The sequence below is a fragment of the Lissotriton helveticus genome, chromosome 10, assembly GCF_964261635.1.
Source record: "Lissotriton helveticus chromosome 10, aLisHel1.1, whole genome shotgun sequence".
Lineage (NCBI taxonomy): Eukaryota > Metazoa > Chordata > Amphibia > Caudata > Salamandridae > Lissotriton > Lissotriton helveticus.
Window position 1 is genome coordinate 1,192,204,304 of NC_136071.1, and position 20,339 is coordinate 1,192,224,642.

General features: G+C 49.5%; 1 protein-coding gene across 2 annotated transcripts in view; it reads left to right on the forward strand.

Moving 5' to 3' along the window:
• The first annotated feature begins 869 nt into the window (after positions 1-869).
• The window catches only part of LOC144785677 (Krueppel-like factor 5), a 166,092-nt gene continuing 146,622 nt past the window's right edge, over positions 870-20,339 (forward strand). For both annotated transcript variants that reach the window (XM_078664471.1, XM_078664472.1), the window contains exon 1: positions 870-1,142. In XM_078664471.1, the coding sequence (XP_078520597.1) occupies positions 987-1,142 (156 nt within the window). In that variant the 5' untranslated portion in view covers positions 870-986. The remainder of the gene's footprint in view (positions 1,143-20,339) is intronic.

A 20,339-nucleotide genomic window follows, 5' to 3' on the forward strand; every position in this document is an offset into this window, starting at 1 on the left:
GGGCAGCACCTCCGGCAGGAAGTGCATTCTGATGGTCACTGGGAGCTATTTGTAGAAAAAAGCGCTATAAATATGGGCTTCTTTGGCGCTATGGCTGAGTCGCGCCAGTTGTTGCTGAAGCAGAGAAAGTTTGTTGTTTTCCTTTTTGGGCATCCCCGAGGGCACACGTTGCAATTACCTGTCACAGTTCTCCGTGTTCATTCATCTTGTTTTCTTTCTTACTTATACTTTGTATTTATTGGTCATTCTTCCCTTACATTTTTTGTGGTTTCCCTAAATGTGTTCTGTTTCTATTTTTTAACTTCTCTGTTTGTTTCCCAAGTTATTTATAGTTTTTGTTTTGTTCATTTCTTTTTTCTGTCTCTCCATCTTTGCCTCACGTAATTTTTCATTGTTTTGTGTTCATAACTCTTACATGTAAAAGGAACTTCTCTCTTTCTTTCCATCTTTCGTCACCTTTTTCATTCCTTTGTCCCTGCTTTCCTTACTTTCTGCTTTATGTTTGTATTTTTCTCTCCTTTTCGTCTCTCACAGTTTTGTGCTTTGGTTTGGTGCTATCTGTTCCATTCCGCAGTTTCTGCTTTCCTTCCTTTCTCTTTTATACTTCTCTATTTCTCTCCTTTTCTTCTTTCTTTGTTTCTCCCCTCTCGTGTTTCGGTGTTATGTTTTCTTCCTCTTTCTTTTTCGTTTCTTCCTTCTCTCCCTCCCCTTGTCTCCTCCTGCCTCCCATGGCTGACAGACAGGACCCCTGCGCACCTGGTCCCTGCCATTGGCTGAGGGCTCGGGCTGTGATTGGCTGCGCGCTGCTGTCAGTGCCCGGGGCCCCGCCCTCCTTGGACAGGTAAGGTTTCACTCTTGAGTGCAGACACCCCAGCAGCAGCTCACCTGGTGTCTGTGGATACAAGGCTCCTTCCCACCCATCCATCCACCCACTCATCCACCCACCCTCCCTGCCAGGCGTGCATGAGCTGACCAGGACCGGGGGGATGAGAGACAGCTGCCCCACCCTGGGCACCCCCGCGCCGGACGAGGCCGCCGTCTTCACCCAGCTGAAGCCCGTCAGGATGTCCGGGGAGGCGGGCGAGGAGAGCGCGGTCTTTGAGGAGGCCAAGGGCGGCCTCCGGGGCCAGGACCTGGTGCAGGTGAGAGGCCGGGCCCCAGGGCGCGTGGATCCAGTGGATTTAGGAGCCCAGGATAGGGCGTGGGGGTCTGGGGAGGGAACTTGGGGCACCAGGGAGGCGGCGGTGGGGCTTCTGGGGGGGCAGTGGTGGCTCCAAGGGGGTGGAAGGAGGCTTCGAGGAGGGGTAACAGGCCCCTTACGGGGGGAATGCCCAGGGCTAGCCCAGGTACAGGGGGGCAGAGGAGACGCCACCGGAGGGGGCTTCAGAGGGGGCAATCGGGCATCTATGGACCAAGGCTGGTGCCAGGGAGGGAAAGGACAGATTCGTGTGGTGGGCAGGCAGGGGGGCCTGCAGAAGGGATCAGGGGCAGTCTGGGGGAACTTCCTCAGGGGGAGAGCAGATCCTTGGGGGGGGAGGCAGACCCCTAGGGCCCATGGGCCTGGAGAGTCAGCACCCCTTGCTGCAGGGGCCACCCCTGGGCCTCGGGGCACCGAGAGAAAGCACCCCCTAGTGCAGCAGAGAAGGGCCAGGGAGGGCCGGGCCCCTGGCCCTCAGGGACCTTGGGAGTTTGAGGGACCTCGGATGGTTCACGCCCTCAGGCAGGGCCCTTATGGGCCCCCTGAGCTTGCTTCCAGAGCCCCGAACTGGGGGCTGATTTGCTTCCACGTGTCCAGGGACGAACACCTTACCAACCGGTCTGGAGCCCGTGTGCCCGGGGCAGGTGAAAGGTGAAAGGTCACGATCTTTAAGGTGTTAAGCACAGAGGCCACATGCTGGATAACGGGGCTGATGGTTTAATTCGGCTGCCACGAGAGATTATTCCCACTTTAGTCAGGCACAGAGGGTCCCCGGGTCTGATCAAATGGAAATAAATGATGTAAACGCGCTGGGTGAGAGATCAGAGCAGCCGCTCAATTAAATATATTTATGTATGTGTGCCTGTGTGGTTTGTGACATAGATATGTCATGTTAGCATGTGTGTCGGGCATGTCTACCATGTGTGCGTCCTCAGGGCGCTATAGAGCCTGGGCGCCCTCTCTGTGCCAGGCTGGAGTTTCCACCAAGAGGCCATGTTTGTTATTAATTATGTGATGTGTTTCATAGCTGTCCGTATTGGTTCCTGCGTGAAATAACGCGTCTGATCCTGCTGGGGTCTTCGGAAGTGTGCCAGGGGCGTGGACCCGGTGCCAAGGACTGGGCCTGTGCCCCTCGTGGGTGGCAGGCCAGGCCTGGGCACCCTGGCACCCGCAGCTGATGCGCGTGAGGTCTGTACATATCTGTGCACCAGGGCACGGCGCCCCGCGTCACTGAGGGAGGGGCGATACATAGGGGTGCACTTTAGTGGCAGGACACCGTCACCCCAGGCCCCTGGGAGGAGACACAGTGGGTCTCTGGCCCCAAAGAAAGCCCGGCAAGGTGTGCACTCCAAGCAGTACACGTGTGCGTCTGTCAAAAGCCGCTGTGCACATGGCCGGGGTTATCTTCTAGCACTTTGAAAAGTTAAATTTGCAAAAAACATATTCAACATTTTTATTTTTGTGCGAAATAGTTATAAGTGTCACATTTTAGAAACACTTTAACAGTGGAGGCGACCAGGGGGGCACGGAGACTGGCAGCTTGGCTTCTACCGTATTGTGAATGTATATAGCGCTTAGAAGCGCTCTGTGAACAGGTAGGCGTTTGTCCGTGGAGCCCGGGGTTCGTCTGGCAGTGTCCTACGCTCCCGTCTGTTAGCACGGGTTACTCGTGCACATGTGTGTCTGTGTGCACACTGGCGTGTCTGGGTGTGCGGCGCTTTGTGAACGCCGCATTCCCCCGCTTGTGTGCACATATAAACACTATCGCTAGTGCACATACAACATATGCATATATCATACATGGAGCCTGGCATCCCCAGGCTGCTTCCAGGGATCGCCGAAGGCTGGCGCTGTGCTGTCCCCGGCTGCCCCGGCACGGACTGGCGCTGTGTTGCTCTGGCACGGGCTGGCGCTGTGCTGCACTGTGCTGTCATGGCACGGGCTGGTACTGTGCTGCCCCGGGCTATCGTGGCACGGCTGGCACTGTGCTGCCCTGGGCTGTCATGGCACGGGCTGGCACTGTGCTGCCCCGGGCTATCGTGGCACGGCTGGCACTGGGCTGTCATGGCACGGGCTGGCACTGTGCTGCCCCGGGCTGTCGTGGCACGGCTGGCGCTGTGCTGCCCCAGGCTGCCCCGGCACGGGCTGGCACTGTGCTGCACTAGGCTGCCCCGGCACGGGCTGGCGCTGTGCTGCCCCGGGCTGCCCCGGCACGGGCTGGCGCTGTGCTGCCCCGGGCTGCCCCGGCACGGGCTGGCGCTGTGCTGCCCTGGCACGGGCTGGCACTGGGCTGCCCTGGCACGGCCTCCAGAGAGTCTTCTGAAATCTCGCAGGGCGCGTTCCTCGGAGGGTGGGCGCATTCTTCGGCGGTGTTTGAAAGGGAGGGTTTCGGCGTGTACTGGGGGCCCCTGCGGGGGCGGGCAACACCCACAGGCAGCAACTGCACAGGAATCCCATGGACTTGGCTTCAGTGAAGGGGCTTTCCTGCGCGAGGGCTGTGGTGCCAGCCGAGATCAGTGATTGGCTGTGTGTCTGTGCAGTGGTGCCATGCGAGCCCACCCCTGCCCGTGCCTGGCACACACTGCGGGGCCCCATGCTGTGGTGCCAGCTTCGACCCCTAACCCTGCCCGTGCCTGGCACTGAGTGACCTCACTCTGTGGTGCCAGCAGGGCTCACTCACTAACCCTGTGCCCATGCTCGGGCACTGCGGGGCCTCTGGCATCTGTAGGAACAGCTAAAAATGGGAGAGGAGTTGGCCTGACGGCTAGGGCGCTCGACCTCGGACCTGGGGATCTGGGTTCGAGTCTCGGTAACGACGCCAAAAACCTCCTGTGATTCTGGGCAAATCACTTAATCTCCCCGTGCCTAAAAATGAATGCGTGTCCTCATGTAACGTAACTGGTGCTATGTAAAGCGCTCTGATACCTGATTCAGTTCGGGTCTAGCTCGCGCTATATAAAACTCTGCAAAAACCTAAACTTTCCCTGGCTGTGGCACCAACAGGGTGGGGGGCAGAGATTAATCTCTCAGCATGGGCACAGACTGCAGCTCCTCGTGCAGGGGTGCCACAGAGGTAGATTAATCTCTCAGCATGGGCACAGACTGGCAGCTCCTCGTGCTGTGGTGCCACACTCTCTGTTTGGGTACAGACTGGCAGCTCCTCGTGCAGGGTGCCACAGAGGTAGATTAAACTCCCAGCATGGGCACAGACTGCAGCTGCTCGTGCTGTGGTGCCACAGAGGTAGATTAAACTCTCTGTTTGGGCACAGACTGGCAGCTCCTCGTGCAGGGGTGCCACAGAGGTAGATTAAACTCTCTGTTTGGGCACAGACTGCAGCTGCTCGTGCAGGGGTGCCACAGAGGTAGATTAAACTCTCAGCGTGGGCACAGACCGCAGCTGCTCGTGCAGGGGTGCCACAGAGGTAGATTAAACTCTCAGCATGGGCACAGACTGCAGCTCCTCGTGCAGGGGTGCCACGGAGGTAGATTAAACTCTCAGCATGGGCACAGACTGGCAGCTCCTCGTGCAGGGGTGCCAGGAGAGGTAGAGTAATCTCTCCTCTTTGGCACACAGTGAGGCTTCTCCTGCTGTGGCATGAGTGCTTTTAGTGTAAATATAGATCAGGCATTCACTATCCATAGTGCCTGTTTGCTATTCAGAAGTGCCAGTACTCTCAAGTTAAATGTATTGTACCAGGGCTGAGAAGTGCAGGTACTCATCCCTTAACGTGAAAAAAGTGCCAGAACTTACTACAGTCATTTCTTTGAATCCAACCTACGGTGGACCACACCCTGAAGACTTCTTTTCTTTCCTTCTTCAAATCGGGTAGGTCCTCCATTTTTTTTTTTTTTTTTGCAGAGATTTATATAGCGCGAACTTGACCCAAATCGGGTATCAGAGCGCTCACATAGCACCAGTTATATTACAGGATGACACACTTTCATTTTTGTTAGGCACGGGGAGATTACGTGATTTTCCCAGAATCACAGGAGGTTTAGCGTCATTACTGAGACTCAAACCCAGTTTCCCAGGTCGGAGGTCGAGCGCTCTAGCCATGAGGGCCAACTCCTCTCCCCCAGTTCACTTACCATGCTGTTCCTGTCCCTATATCAAACACACCAATTTAAATCCACCCATTTTTAATTGTGCAGGCTGTCCCTTGGTTCGCTTTGTCCTGAGGAAGACCCACTGTGCCTACTAGTAAATCACACCTCTCTGGGTCGAAACGTCGACGTGCTTGTCATAATCCTGACCCTACTCTCTCCACCCCACGTGAAATGGAAATATAAATCCCAAGCGGCGTGGAGATTTATGTACCTAGGGATGGATGTTCTTTGAATCGCCAGTTTTTAACCCTCCGTACAGCACTGTATATATCTCGTTCACACTTAGCACTTTTTTTACACTTTTTTCACCTTATCACATGCGCCGTTTGAACAACTCATATGTTCATGAACTGTGACAGCCTTCTAATGTTATCTCGACACCATTAAATTTAAAAGAAAATATAGAATTATCCTTTAATACAACTTCAGATTTACTCAATTTCTTTGGTGTGTTGTTTGTCCTTCCTTCTCTTACATGTTCATTGATTATTACTGAAAAGTTTGAGTACTGATTTCTAATTGTTATTATTCAGTAAACCTAGAATCAATCCTGTACCGGACAGAGCCAACACTTTCCTCATTCTTGTGCACCCAGGTTCTGAGGGGCACTGGGTGACCCCCTTATACTAGATGGAACTCCGTCCTGGAGAGTACCTGCATGTTTAACTCCTTCGACTTCAGCCACGGTGCTCGTGTGCTCATGACGAGCTGAGCTCGTCATGACCGTTGGAACGCTGGGCTAATTCCCCTGCTGTGCGAGCGTTCTAAAGAAACGGGTGTGGTCATAACGGGCTGAAGTCATGAGCACACGACCACCGTGCTGCATGACGAGCTGAGCTCGTCATGAGCACCGGGGCGCTGTGCGCGCCCCCTCCCCCTAGCACAGTGGGGGGAATGTGCCCCGCAAGGAAGGGGTTAAAGCACTGGTGCCAGCAGAGGTAAAGCCCCAGCATGGGCACATACTCTCTCCTCATGCTGGGGCGCCAGTTCAGGGGCAATGATCCCTCTCTGATTTCAAAGACATGCCCCCTCCTGTGCCAGGCAGTGTCTGCCCCACTGCTCTCTGCTGTGGTAGTTTTCCTTGGTGCTACACACAATCCGAGGTCAGCACGGACCTGCGACCCTCGCTGCGCCCTCACAAACACACACAAGAAACAAACAGTACAGCTCCTTGAAGCGGCAGACAGCAATGTTTGTACTGTAATTGCATGTATATAGCGCTTACTACCCCGACGAGACACTGAAGCGCTGTTCCTCCAATTGGAGTTACTGGACAGCCAGCACCTACGTCAAGGTACTTGCAATATCTACAGAGCCATCATCAAAAACACCTCCCCTGACCCCCCCGCACCTCCCCCAGAGGAGCTCAGCACCTCCGAAAAAGAGAAGCAAAGCAAAATAGGGCAACGGGCCTCACCATCCGTACACCCAGGATGTAGAAGAGCAACTCCCTGCGCATCAGGACTAGGCCTGGGCGGTAAATTTCGTTCCGTTCGCGGAATTTGGGTTATTTTGCGTTCTGCGGAGAACGCGAAATTGCCCAAAATACTGCGTTATGCAACTTCGCGAAATTTTTTGCTTGTTCGTGTTCTCAAATGCGTGCTCGCGAGATATTTCCCCCCGAGGACGCAAACAGTTATTGCAAACAGTAAAAAAGCATCGCGAACAAGCAATTCAGTGGGTTCACAGAGATTTTTTACCGTTTTACGGAGATTTGCGTAAGGCGATTACGCAAATTTCGCCCACCCCTAATCAGGACCACCCCTGCCCTGCCCCACTTCAAGAAAGAAGGCGCACCTCTGTTCTTAATGCCAGTACTGGAGGTACTGATGCAAGGACTGGAGGTACTGATGCAAGGACTGGAGGTATAGATGCAAGGACTGGAGGTATTGATGCAAGGGCTGGCGGTATACATTGCCCCGTATTTAATATATGTAAATAATGTGCATGAAAGGAATCTGTTATCTAGATTCAGGCTGGGATCTTTTCGTTGGTTGATATGCTTCTCCCTGGGTCAGTATTCTTCAGAATCGATTATGGTCTGCCCCTGTGATGAACATTCGAGTCAAACAATTTTACACTTTGTATTTTTTTGTAAATTTTATCTTCCATTTACCAGGACATTTTTAATACTTCTCTTGCGCAGACACAATTTTCAAAGCACAAATTGGTTTTTACTTTTTGCAGCAACTTAAGATTTCGATGTCTTTTTTGCTGTTGGCGGTTTTTGAAGTGCGTTTTAGCAAAGAGAACAAGTATGCTGTTTAAATTTCAATGTATTTTATCACTTTCTGTATGGAATGCATTGGTATTGCTGCTAAAATGTTTGCCTGATTTGCTAACTACTTTGTAGGCCCGATTTTATTATTCATGTATTTATTGGCAATGATTGCTGCTATTGATGGCTGCAGTTGTCGCTTCTTGTTGCACTATTAGATAATATTTGCTGCTATTAACGGACCTAAGCGCTTTGCACTGTCACTTTAGTTCACATCTGATAAATACTTAGCAACCCAAGTGTTTTGCGCTGCCACTTCAGTTTTGAGAAAAAGTACTGTATTTGTGAGCTGTTGTGTTCTTTTTAAATGGGAAATGAATTTGTATTTGCTGTGACAAGATTGATTTTATATGATATTTGTATCTCTATGTATCTTTTATGTCCTGTCTTTGGCAGGACGAATGAAGAAAGAATAGAATAGACTAGATACAAGGACTGGAAGTATTGATGCCAGTACTGGAGGTATTGATGCCAGTACTGTAAGTATTGATGCCAGTACTGGAGATATTGATGCCAGTACTGGAGGTATTGATGCCAGTACTGGAAGTATTGATGCCAGTACTGGAGATATTGATGCCAGTACTGGAGGTATTGATGCCAGTACTGGAGGTATTGATGCCAGTACTGGAGGTATTGATGCCAGTACTGGAAGTATTGATGCCAGTACTGGAGATATTGATGCCAGTACTGGAGGTATTGATGCCAGTACTGGAGGTATTGATGCCAGGACTGGAGGTATTGATGCCAGTACTGGAAGTATTGATGCCAGTACTGGAAGTATTGATGCCAGTACTGGAGATATTGATGCCAGTACTGGAGGTATTGATGCCCGTACTGGAGGTATTGATGCCAGTACTGGAAGTATTGATGCCAGTACTGGAGATATTGATGCCAGGACTGAAGGTATTGATGCCAGGACTGGAGGCATTGATGCCAGTACCGGAGGTATTGATGCCAGTACTGGAGGCATTGATGCCAGTACCGGAGGTATTGATGCCAGTACTGGAGGTATTGATGCCAGGACTAGAGGTATTGATGCCAGGACTAGAGGTATTGATGCAAAGACTGGAGGTATTGATGCCAGTACTGGAGGTATTGATGCCAGTACCGGAGGTATTGATGCCAGTACAAGATGTATTGATGCCAGTACTGGAGATATTGATGCCAGTACTGGAGGTATTGATGCCCGTACTGGAGGTATTGATGCCCGTACTGGAGGTATTGATGCCAGTACTGGAGATATTGATGCCAGGACTGAAGGTATTGATGCCAGGACTGGAGGCATTGATGCCAGTACCGGAGGTATTGATGCCAGTACTGGAGGCATTGATGCCAGTACCGGAGGTATTGATGCCAGTACTGGAGGTATTGATGCCAGGACTAGAGGTATTGATGCCAGGACTAGAGGTATTGATGCAAAGACTGGAGGTATTGATGCCAGTACTGGAGGTATTGATGCCAGTACCGGAGGTATTGATGCCAGTACAAGATGTATTGATGCCAGTACTGGAGATATTGATGCCAGTACCGGAGGTATTGATGCCAGTACTGGAGATATTGATGCCAGTACTAGATGTATTGATGCCTGGACTGGAGGTATTGATGCCAGCACTGGAGGTATTGATGCCAGCACTGGAGGTATTGATGCCAGTACTGGAGGTATTGATGCCAGTACCGGAGGTATTGATGCCAGTACAAGATGTATTGATGGCAGTACTGGAGATATTGATGCCATTACTGGAGGTATTGATGCCAGTACTGGAGGTATTGATGCCAGTACAAGATGTATTGATGCCAGGACTAGAGGTATTGATGCCAGTACTGGAGGTATTGATGCCAGGACTAGAGGTATTGATGCCAGGACTAGAGGTATTGATGCCTGGACTAGAGGTATTGATGCCTGGACTAGAGGTATTGATGCCAGGACTGGAGGTATTGATGCCAGTACAAGATGTATTGATGCCAGTACCGGAGGTTTTGATGCCAGTAGTAGATGTATTGATGCCAGTACTGGAGGTATTGATGCCAGTACTGGAGGTATTGATGCCAGTAGTAGATGTATTGATGCAAGGACTGGAGGTATTGATGCCAGTACTGGAGGTATTGATGCCAGGACTAGAGGTATTGATGCCTGGACTGGAGGTATTGATGCCAGTACTGGAGGTATTGATGCCAGTAGTAGATGTATTGATGCAAGGACTGGAGGTATTGATGCCAGTACTGGAGGTATTGATGCCAGGACTAGAGGTATTGATGCCAGGACTAGAGGTATTGATGCCTGGACTGGAGGTATTGATGCCAGTACTGGAGGTATTGATGCCAGTACTGGAGGTATTGATGCCAGTACAAGATGTATTGATGCCAGGACTAGAGGTATTGATGCCAGTACTGGAGGTATTGATGCCAGTACTGGAGGTATTGATGCCAGTACTGGAGGTATTGATGCCAGTACCGGAGGTATTGATGCCAGTACTGGAGGTATTGATGCCAGTACTGGAGGTATTGATGCCAGTACAAGATGTATTGATGCCAGTACTGGAGGTATTGATGCCAGTACTAGAGGTATTGATGCCTGGACTGGAGGTATTGATGCCAGTACTGGATGTATTGATGCCAGTACTGGAGGCATTGATGCCAGTACTGGAGGCATTGATGCCAGTACTGGAGGTGTTGATGCCAGCACTGGAGGTATTGATGCCAGTACAAGATGTATTGATGCCAGTACTGGAGGTATTGATGCCAGGACTAGAGGTATTGATGCCTGGACTAGAGGTATTGATGCCTGGACTAGAGGTATTGATGCCTGGACTGGAGGTATTGATGCCAGTACTGGAGGTATTGATGCCAGTACCGGAGGTATTGATGCCAAGACTGGATGTATTGATGTCAGTACTGGAGGTATTGATGCCAGTACTGGATGTATTGATGCCAGTACTGGATGTATTGATGCCAGTACCGGAGGTATTGATGCCAGTACCGGAGGTTTTGATGCCAAGACTGAAGGTATTGATGCCAGTACAAGATGTATTGATGCCAGGACTGGAGGTATTGATGCGAGTACCGGAGGTATTGATGCCAAGAGTGGATGTATTGATGCCAGTACAGGAGGTATTGATGCCAAGACTGGATGTATTGATGCCAGTACTGGAGGTATTGATGCCAGTACTGGAGGTATTGATGCCAGTACTGGAGGTATTGATGCCAGTACTGGATGAATTGATGCCAGTACAGGATGTATTGATGCCAGTACTAGATGTATTGATGCCAGTACTGGAGGTATTGATGCCAGTACTGGAGGCATTGATGCAAGGACTGGAGGTATTGATGCAAGGACTGGAGGTATTGATGCCAGTACTAGATGTATTGATGCCAGGACTGGAGGTATTGATGCGAGTACCGGAGGTATTGATGCCAAGAGTGGATGTATTGGAGGTATTGATGCCAAGACTGGATGTATTGATGCCAGTACTGGAGGTATTGATGCCAGTACTGGAGGCATTGATGCAAGGACTGGAGGTATTGATGCAAGGACTGGAGGTATTGATGTCAGTACAAGATGTATTGATGCCAGGACTGGAGGTATTGATGCGAGTACCGGAGGTATTGATGCCAAGAGTGGATGTATTGATGCCAGTACTGGAGGTATTGATGCAAGGACTGGAGGTATTGATGCCAGTACAAGATGTATTGATGCCAGGACTGGAGGTATTGATGCGAGTACCGGAGGTATTTATGCCAAGAGTGGATGTATTGATGCCAGTACTGGAGGTATTGATGCCAGTACAGGATGTATTGATGCCAGTACTAGATGTATTGATGCCAGTACTGGAGGTATTGATGCCAGTACTGGAGGCATTGATGCAAGGACTGGAGGTATTGATGCAAGGACTGGAGGTATTGATGCCAGTACAAGATGTATTGATGCCAGGACTGGAGGTATTGATGCGAGTACCGGAGGTATTGATGCCAAGAGTGGATGTATTGATGCCAGTACTGGAGGTATTGATGCCAGTACAGGAGGTATTGATGCCAAGACTGGATGTATTGATGCCAGTACTGGAGGTATTGATGCCAGTACTGGATGTATTGATGCCAGTACTGGAGGTATTGATGCCAGTACTGGATGAATTGATGCCAGTACAGGATGTATTGATGCCAGTACTAGATGTATTGATGCCAGTACTGGAGGCATTGATGCAAGGACTGGAGGTATTGATGCAAGGACTGGAGGTATTGATGCAAGGACTGGAGGTATTGATGCAAGGAATGGAGGTATTGATGCAAGGAATGGAGGTATTGATGCCAGGACTGGAGGTATTGATGCCAGGACTGGAGGTATTGATGCCAGGACTGGAGGTATTGATGCCAGGACTGGAGGTATTGATGCAAGGACTGGAGGTATTGATGCAAGGACTGGAGGTATTGATGCCAGTACTGGAGGTATTGATGCAAGGAATGGAGGTATTGATGCAAGGACTGGAGGTATTGATGCCAGTACTAGATGTATTGATGCCAGTACTGGAGGTATTGATGTCAGTACTGGAGGCATTGATGTCAGTACTGGAGGCATTGATGCAAGGAATGGAGGTATTGATGTCAGTACTGAAGGTATTGATGTCAGTACTAGAGGTATTGATGCCTGGACTGGAGGTATTGATGCCAGTACTGGAAGTATTGATGCCAGTACAGGATGTATTGATGCCAGTACCGGAGGTATTGATGCCAGGATGCCAGTACCGGAGGTATTGATGCCAGGACTGGATGTATTGATGCCAGGACTGGATGTATTGATGCCAGTACTGGAGGTATTGATGCCAGGACTGGATGAATTGATGCCAGTACTGGAGGTATTGATGCCAGTACTGGATAAATTGATGCCAGTACAGGATGTATTGATGCCAGTACTAGATGTATTGATGCCAGTACTGGAGGTATTAATGCCAGTACTGGAGGCATTGATGCAAGGAATGGAGGTATTGATGCCAGCACTGGAGGTATTGACGCAAGGAACTGGAGGTATTGATGCCAGGACTGGATGTGTTGATGCCAGTACTGGAGGTATTGATGCCAGTACTGGATGTATTGATGCCAGTACTGGAGGTATTGATGTCAGTACTGGATGAATTGATGCCAGTACAGGATGTATTGATGCCAGTACTAGATGTATTGATGCCAGTACTGGAGGTATTGATGCCAGTACTGGAGGCATTGATGCAAGGAATGGAGGTATTGAGGCCAGGACTGGAGGTATTGATGCAAGGAATGGAGGTATTGATGCCAGGACTGGAGGTATTGATGCAAGGACTGGAGGTATTGATGCCAGGACTGGAGGTATTGATGCAAGGACTGGAGGTATTGATGCCAGTACTGGAGGTATTGATGCAAGGACTGGAGGTATTGATGCAAGGACTGGAGGTATTGATGCCAGTACTAGATGTATTGATGCCAGTACTGGAGGTATTGATGTCAGTACTGGAGGCATTGATGTCAGTACTGGAGGCATTGATGCAAGGAATGGAGGTATTGATGTCAGTACTGAAGGTATTGATGTCAATACTAGAGGTATTGATGCCTGGACTGGAGGTATTGATGCCAGTACTGGAGGTATTGATGCCAGTAGTAGATGTATTGATGCAAGGACTGGAGGTATTGATGCCAGTACTGGAGGTATTGATGCCAGGACTGGAGGTATTGATGCCAGTACTGGATGTATTGATGCCAGTACTGGAGGTATTGATGCCAGTACTCGAGGTATTGATGCCAGTACCCGAGGTATTGATGCCAGTACCGGAGGTATTGATGCCAGTACCGGAGGTATTGATGCCAGTACTGGATGTATTGATGCCAGTACCGGAGGTATTGATGCCAGTACCGGAGGTATTGATGCCAGGACTAGAGGTATTGATGCCAGTACCGGAGGTATTGATGCCAGGACTGGATGTATTGATGCCAGGACTGGATGTATTGATGCCAGTACTGGATGTATTGATGCCAGTACTGGATGAATTGATGCCAGTACTGGATGAATTGATGCCAGTACAGGATGTATTGATGCCAGTACTACATGTATTGATGCCAGTACTGGAGGTATTAATGCCAGTACTGGAGGCATTGATGCAAGGAATGGAGGTATTGATGCCAGCACTGGAGGTATTGACGCAAGGAACTGGAGGTATTGATGCCAGGACTGGAGGTATTGATGCAAGGACTGGAGGTATTGATGCCAGTACTAGATGTATTGATGCCAGTACTAGATGTATTGATGCCAGTACTGGAGGTATTGATGCCAGTACTGGAGGTATTGATGTCAGTAGTGGAGGCATTGATGTCAGTACTGGAGGCATTGATGCAAGGAATGGAGGTATTGATGCCAGCACTGGAGGTATTGACGCAAGGGACTGGAGGTATTGACACAAGGGACTGAAGGATGCAAGGGACTGGAGGTATTGATGCAAGGACTGGAGGTATTGATGCCAGGACTGGAGGTATTGACGGAAGGGACTGGAGGTACTGATGCAAGCACTGGAGGTATCGAGGCAAGGACTGGAGTTATCGAGGCAAGGACTGGAGTTATCGAGGCAAGGACTGGAGTTATCGAGGCAAGGACTGGAGTTATCGAGGCAAGGACTGGAGTTATCGAGGCAAGGACTAGAGTTATCGAGGCAAGGACTGGAGTTATCGAGGCAAGGACTGGAGGTATTGCCGGAAGGGACTTGAGGTATTGCCGGAAGGGACTTGAGGTATTGCCAGAAGGGACTGGAGGTATTGACGCAAGGAACTTTAGGTATTGCCGGAAGGGACTGGAGGTATTGACGCAAGGAACTTGAGGTATTGATGCAAGGACAGGAGGTATTGACGCCAGAACTGAAGGTATTGATGCCGGGACTGGAGGTATTGATGCCGGGACTGGTGGTATTGATACACGTGACTGGAGGTATTGACGCCAGAACTGGAGGTATTGATGCCGGGACTGGTGGTATTGATACACGTGACTGGAGGTATTGACGCCAGAACTGGAGGTATTGATGCACAGGACTGATGGTATTGATACACGTGACTGGAGGTATTGACGCCAGAACTGGAGGTATTGATGCCAGTACTGGAGGTATTGATGCAAGCACTGGATGCATTAATGCAAGGACTGGAGGAATGCTCCTCAGTGGAATGTTCTTGATGCAAGTACTGGAGGTATGCTCCCCAGTGGAATACTCTTGATGCAAGGACTGGAAGTATGCTCCTCAGTGGAATGTTCTTGATGCAAGTACTGGAGGTATTGATGCAAGGACTGGAGGTATGCTTTCTTGGTGGAATGTTCTTGGTGCCAGCACTGGAGGTATGCTCCTCAGTGGAATGTTCTTCAAGCAAGGACTGGAGGTACTGATGCAAGGACTGAAGGTATGCTCCCTAGCGGAATACTCTTGATGCAAGGACTGGAGTTATGCTCCTTAGTGGAATTTTCTTGATGCAAGGACAGGATGTATTGATGCAAGGACTGGAAGTATGCTCCTCAGTGGAATGTTCTTGATGCAAGTACTGGAGGTATGCTCCTCAGTGGAATGTTCCTGATCCCAGCACTGGAGATATTTATTCAAGGACTGCAGGTTTTAATGCCAGCACTGGAGGTACTGATGCAAGGACTGAGGGGATGGCCAGTGGAATGTTCTTGAGGACAGCATTGAAGGTATTGATTCAAGGACCGGGGGTATTGATGCAAGGCCTGGAGGTATGCTGCTCAGTGGAATGTTTTTGATAAAAGCACTGACGGTAGGGATACCAGTACCAGATGTTTGCTCCTCAGTGGAACGCTCTTGATGCAAGTACTGGAGGTATTAATGCCAGCACTGGAGGTGTGCTCCCGAGTGGAATGCTCTTGATGTAAGGACTGGAGGTGGGCTCCTCAGCAGAATGTTGTTGATGCAAGTACTGGAGGTATGCGCCTTAGTGGAATGTTCTTGATGCAAGTACTGGAGGTATGCGCCTTAGTGGAATGTTCTTGAGGCAAGTACTGGAGGTATTGCTGGCAGGACTGGATGTATGTTCCCCGATGAAATGTCTTTGATGCCAGCACTGGAGGTATTGATTCAAGGGCTGGAGGTATTGATGCAAGGGCTGTAGTTATTGACGCAAGGGACTGGAGGTATTGACACAAGGGACTGGAGGTATTGACACAAGGGACTGGAGGTATTGACACAAGGGACTGGAGGTATTGATTCATGGGCTGGAGGTATTGATTCAAGGGCTGGAGGTATCATGGAAGAGGTGTGGCGCCGCGGCCAGGGCGACTGACTCCGGAATCTGGGGGTCACTGCTCGATCCCCGGCACCGGCGGCAGATTAGCCCAGCACCATGTGACTCTGGGCCATAGCTTGCTTAATCTTCCCGACGGCCCCCAGCGCCTGGAGACCCTTACGGGTGATTGTGCGCTTAACAAATGTGGATTATTATTATTATTGATTCAAGGGCTGGAGGTATTGATTCAAGGGCTGGAGGTATTGATGCAAGGATTGGAGGTATTGATTCAAGGGCTGGAGGTATTGATTCAAGGGCTGGAGGTATTGATTCAAGGGCTGGAGGTATTGATGCAAGGATTGGAGGTATTGATTCAAGGGCTGGAGGTATTGATTCAAGGGCTGGAGGTATTGATTCAAGGGCTGGAGGTATTGATTCAAGGGCTGGAGGTATTGATGCAAGGATTGGATGTATTGATTCAAGGGCTGGAGGTATTGATTCAAGGGCTGGAGGTATTGATTCAAGGGCTGGAGGTATTGATTCAAGGCTGGAGGTATTGATTCAAGGGCTGGAGGTATTGATGCAAGGATTGGAGGTATTGATTCAAGGGCTGGAGGTATTGATTCAAGGGCTGGAGGTATTGATGCAAGGATTGGAGGTATTGATGCAAGGAATAGAGGTATTGATGCAAGGATTGGATGTATTGATTCAAGGGCTGGAGGTATTGATTCAAGGGCTGGAGGTATTGATTCAAGGGCTGGAGGTATTGATGCAAGGATTGGAGGTATTGATTCAAGGGCTGGAGGTATTGATTCAAGGGCTGGAGGTATTGATTCAAGGGCTGGAGGTATTGATTCAAGGGTTGGAGGTATTGATTCAAGGGCTTGAGGTATTGATGCAAGGATTGGAGGTATTGATTCGAGGGCTGGAGGTATTGATTCAAGGGCTGGAGGTATTGATTCAAGGTCTGGAGGTATTGATTCAAGGGCTGGAGGTATTGATTCAAGGGCTGGAGGTATTGATGCAAGGATTGGAGGTATTGATTCAAGGGCTGGAGGTATTGATTCAAGGGCTAGAGGTATTGATTCAAGGGCTGGAGGTATTGATTCAAGGGCTGGGGGTATTGATTCAAGGGCTGGAGGTATTGATTCAAGGGCTGGAGGTATTGATGCACGGAGTGGAGGTATTAATGCCAGCATTGGGGGTATTGAGGCAAAGACTGGAGAAATGCTCCCAAGTGGAATGTTCTTAATGCAAGGACTGGAGGTATGAACTCCAGTGGAATATTCATGAAGCCAGTAGTTGAGGTATTGATGCAAGGACTGGCAGTATGGCCCCCAGTAGAATGTTCTTGATGCTAGCACTGGAGGTATTTATGCAAGGACTGGAGGTATGATCCACAGTGGAAGGTTTTTAATGCCTGTGCAGGAAGTTTTGATGCATGGTCTGGAGGTATTGTTGCAAGAACTGGAGAAATTGATGCAAAGACTAGAGGTATTTATGCAAGGGCTGGAGGTATGCTCCACAGTGGAATGTTCTTGGTGTCAGCAATGGAGGTATTGATGCAAGGACTGGAAGTATTGATGCCAGGACTGGAAGTAGTATTGATGCAAGGACTGGAGGTATTGATGCAAGGACTGGAGGTATGATCCCCAGTGGAATGTTCTTGATGTCAGCACTGGAGTTATTGATGCAAGGACTGGAGGTATGCTTTCTTGGTGGAATGTTCTTGGTGCCAGCACTGGAGGTATGCTCCTCAGTGGAATGTTCTTCAAGCAAGGACTGGAGGTACTGATGCAAGGACTGAAGGTATGCTCCCTAGCGGAATACTCTTGATGCAAGGACTGGAGTTATGCTCCTTAGTGGAATTTTCTTGATGCAAGGACAGGATGTATTGATGCAAGGACTGGAAGTATGCTCCTCAGTGGAATGTTCTTGATGCAAGTACTGGAGGTATGCTCCTCAGTGGAATGTTCCTGATCCCAGCACTGGAGATATTTATTCAAGGACTGCAGGTTTTAATGCCAGCACTGGAGGTACTGATGCAAGGACTGAGGGGATGGCCAGTGGAATGTTCTTGAGGACAGCATTGAAGGTATTGATTCAAGGACCGGGGGTATTGATGCAAGGCCTGGAGGTATGCTGCTCAGTGGAATGTTTTTGATAAAAGCACTGACGGTAGGGATACCAGTACCAGATGTTTGCTCCTCAGTGGAACGCTCTTGATGCAAGTACTGGAGGTATTAATGCCAGCACTGGAGGTGTGCTCCCGAGTGGAATGCTCTTGATGTAAGGACTGGAGGTGGGCTCCTCAGCAGAATGTTGTTGATGCAAGTACTGGAGGTATGCGCCTTAGTGGAATGTTCTTGATGCAAGTACTGGAGGTATGCGCCTTAGTGGAATGTTCTTGAGGCAAGTACTGGAGGTATTGCTGGCAGGACTGGATGTATGTTCCCCGATGAAATGTCTTTGATGCCAGCACTGGAGGTATTGATTCAAGGGCTGGAGGTATTGATGCAAGGGCTGTAGTTATTGACGCAAGGGACTGGAGGTATTGACACAAGGGACTGGAGGTATTGACACAAGGGACTGGAGGTATTGACACAAGGGACTGGAGGTATTGATTCATGGGCTGGAGGTATTGATTCAAGGGCTGGAGGTATCATGGAAGAGGTGTGGCGCCGCGGCCAGGGCGACTGACTCCGGAATCTGGGGGTCACTGCTCGATCCCCGGCACCGGCGGCAGATTAGCCCAGCACCATGTGACTCTGGGCCATAGCTTGCTTAATCTTCCCGACGGCCCCCAGCGCCTGGAGACCCTTACGGGTGATTGTGCGCTTAACAAATGTGGATTATTATTATTATTGATTCAAGGGCTGGAGGTATTGATTCAAGGGCTGGAGGTATTGATGCAAGGATTGGAGGTATTGATTCAAGGGCTGGAGGTATTGATTCAAGGGCTGGAGGTATTGATTCAAGGGCTGGAGGTATTGATGCAAGGATTGGAGGTATTGATTCAAGGGCTGGAGGTATTGATTCAAGGGCTGGAGGTATTGATTCAAGGGCTGGAGGTATTGATTCAAGGGCTGGAGGTATTGATGCAAGGATTGGATGTATTGATTCAAGGGCTGGAGGTATTGATTCAAGGGCTGGAGGTATTGATTCAAGGGCTGGAGGTATTGATTCAAGGCTGGAGGTATTGATTCAAGGGCTGGAGGTATTGATGCAAGGATTGGAGGTATTGATTCAAGGGCTGGAGTTATTGATTCAAGGGCTGGAGGTATTGATGCAAGGATTGGAGGTATTGATGCAAGGAATAGAGGTATTGATGCAAGGATTGGATGTATTGATTCAAGGGCTGGAGGTATTGATTCAAGGGCTGGAGGTATTGATTCAAGGGCTGGAGGTATTGATGCAAGGATTGGAGGTATTGATTCAAGGGCTGGAGGTATTGATTCAAGGGCTGGAGGTATTGATTCAAGGGCTGGAGGTATTGATTCAAGGGTTGGAGGTATTGATTCAAGGGCTTGAGGTATTGATGCAAGGATTGGAGGTATTGATTCGAGGGCTGGAGGTATTGATTCAAGGGCTGGAGGTATTGATTCAAGGTCTGGAGGTATTGATTCAAGGGCTGGAGGTATTGATTCAAGGGCTGGAGGTATTGATGCAAGGATTGGAGGTATTGATTCAAGGGCTGGAGGTATTGATTCAAGGGCTAGAGGTATTGATTCAAGGGCTGGAGGTATTGATTCAAGGGCTGGGGGTATTGATTCAAGGGCTGGAGGTATTGATTCAAGGGCTGGAGGTATTGATGCACGGAGTGGAGGTATTAATGCCAGCATTGGGGGTATTGAGGCAAAGACTGGAGAAATGCTCCCAAGTGGAATGTTCTTAATGCAAGGACTGGAGGTATGAACTCCAGTGGAATATTCATGAAGCCAGTAGTTGAGGTATTGATGCAAGGACTGGCAGTATGGCCCCCAGTAGAATGTTCTTGATGCTAGCACTGGAGGTATTTATGCAAGGACTGGAGGTATGATCCACAGTGGAAGGTTTTTAATGCCTGTGCAGGAGGTTTTGATGCATGGTCTGGAGGTATTGTTGCAAGAACTGGAGAAATTGATGCAAAGACTAGAGGTATTTATGCAAGGGCTGGAGGTATGCTCCACAGTGGAATGTTCTTGGTGTCAGCAATGGAGGTATTGATGCAAGGACTGGAAGTATTGATGCCAGGACTGGAAGTAGTATTGATGCAAGGACTGGAGGTATTGATGCAAGGACTGGAGGTATGATCCCCAGTGGAATGTTCTTGATGTCAGCACTGGAGTTATTGATGCAAGGACTGGAGGTATGATCCACAGTGGAATGTTCTTGATGTCAGCACTGGAGGTATTGATGCAAGCACTGGAGGTATGATCCCCAGTGGAATGTTCTTGATGTCAGCACTGGAGGTATTGATGCAAGCACTGGAGGTATGATCCCCAGTGGAATGTTCTTGATGTCAGCACTGGAGGTATTGATGCAAGC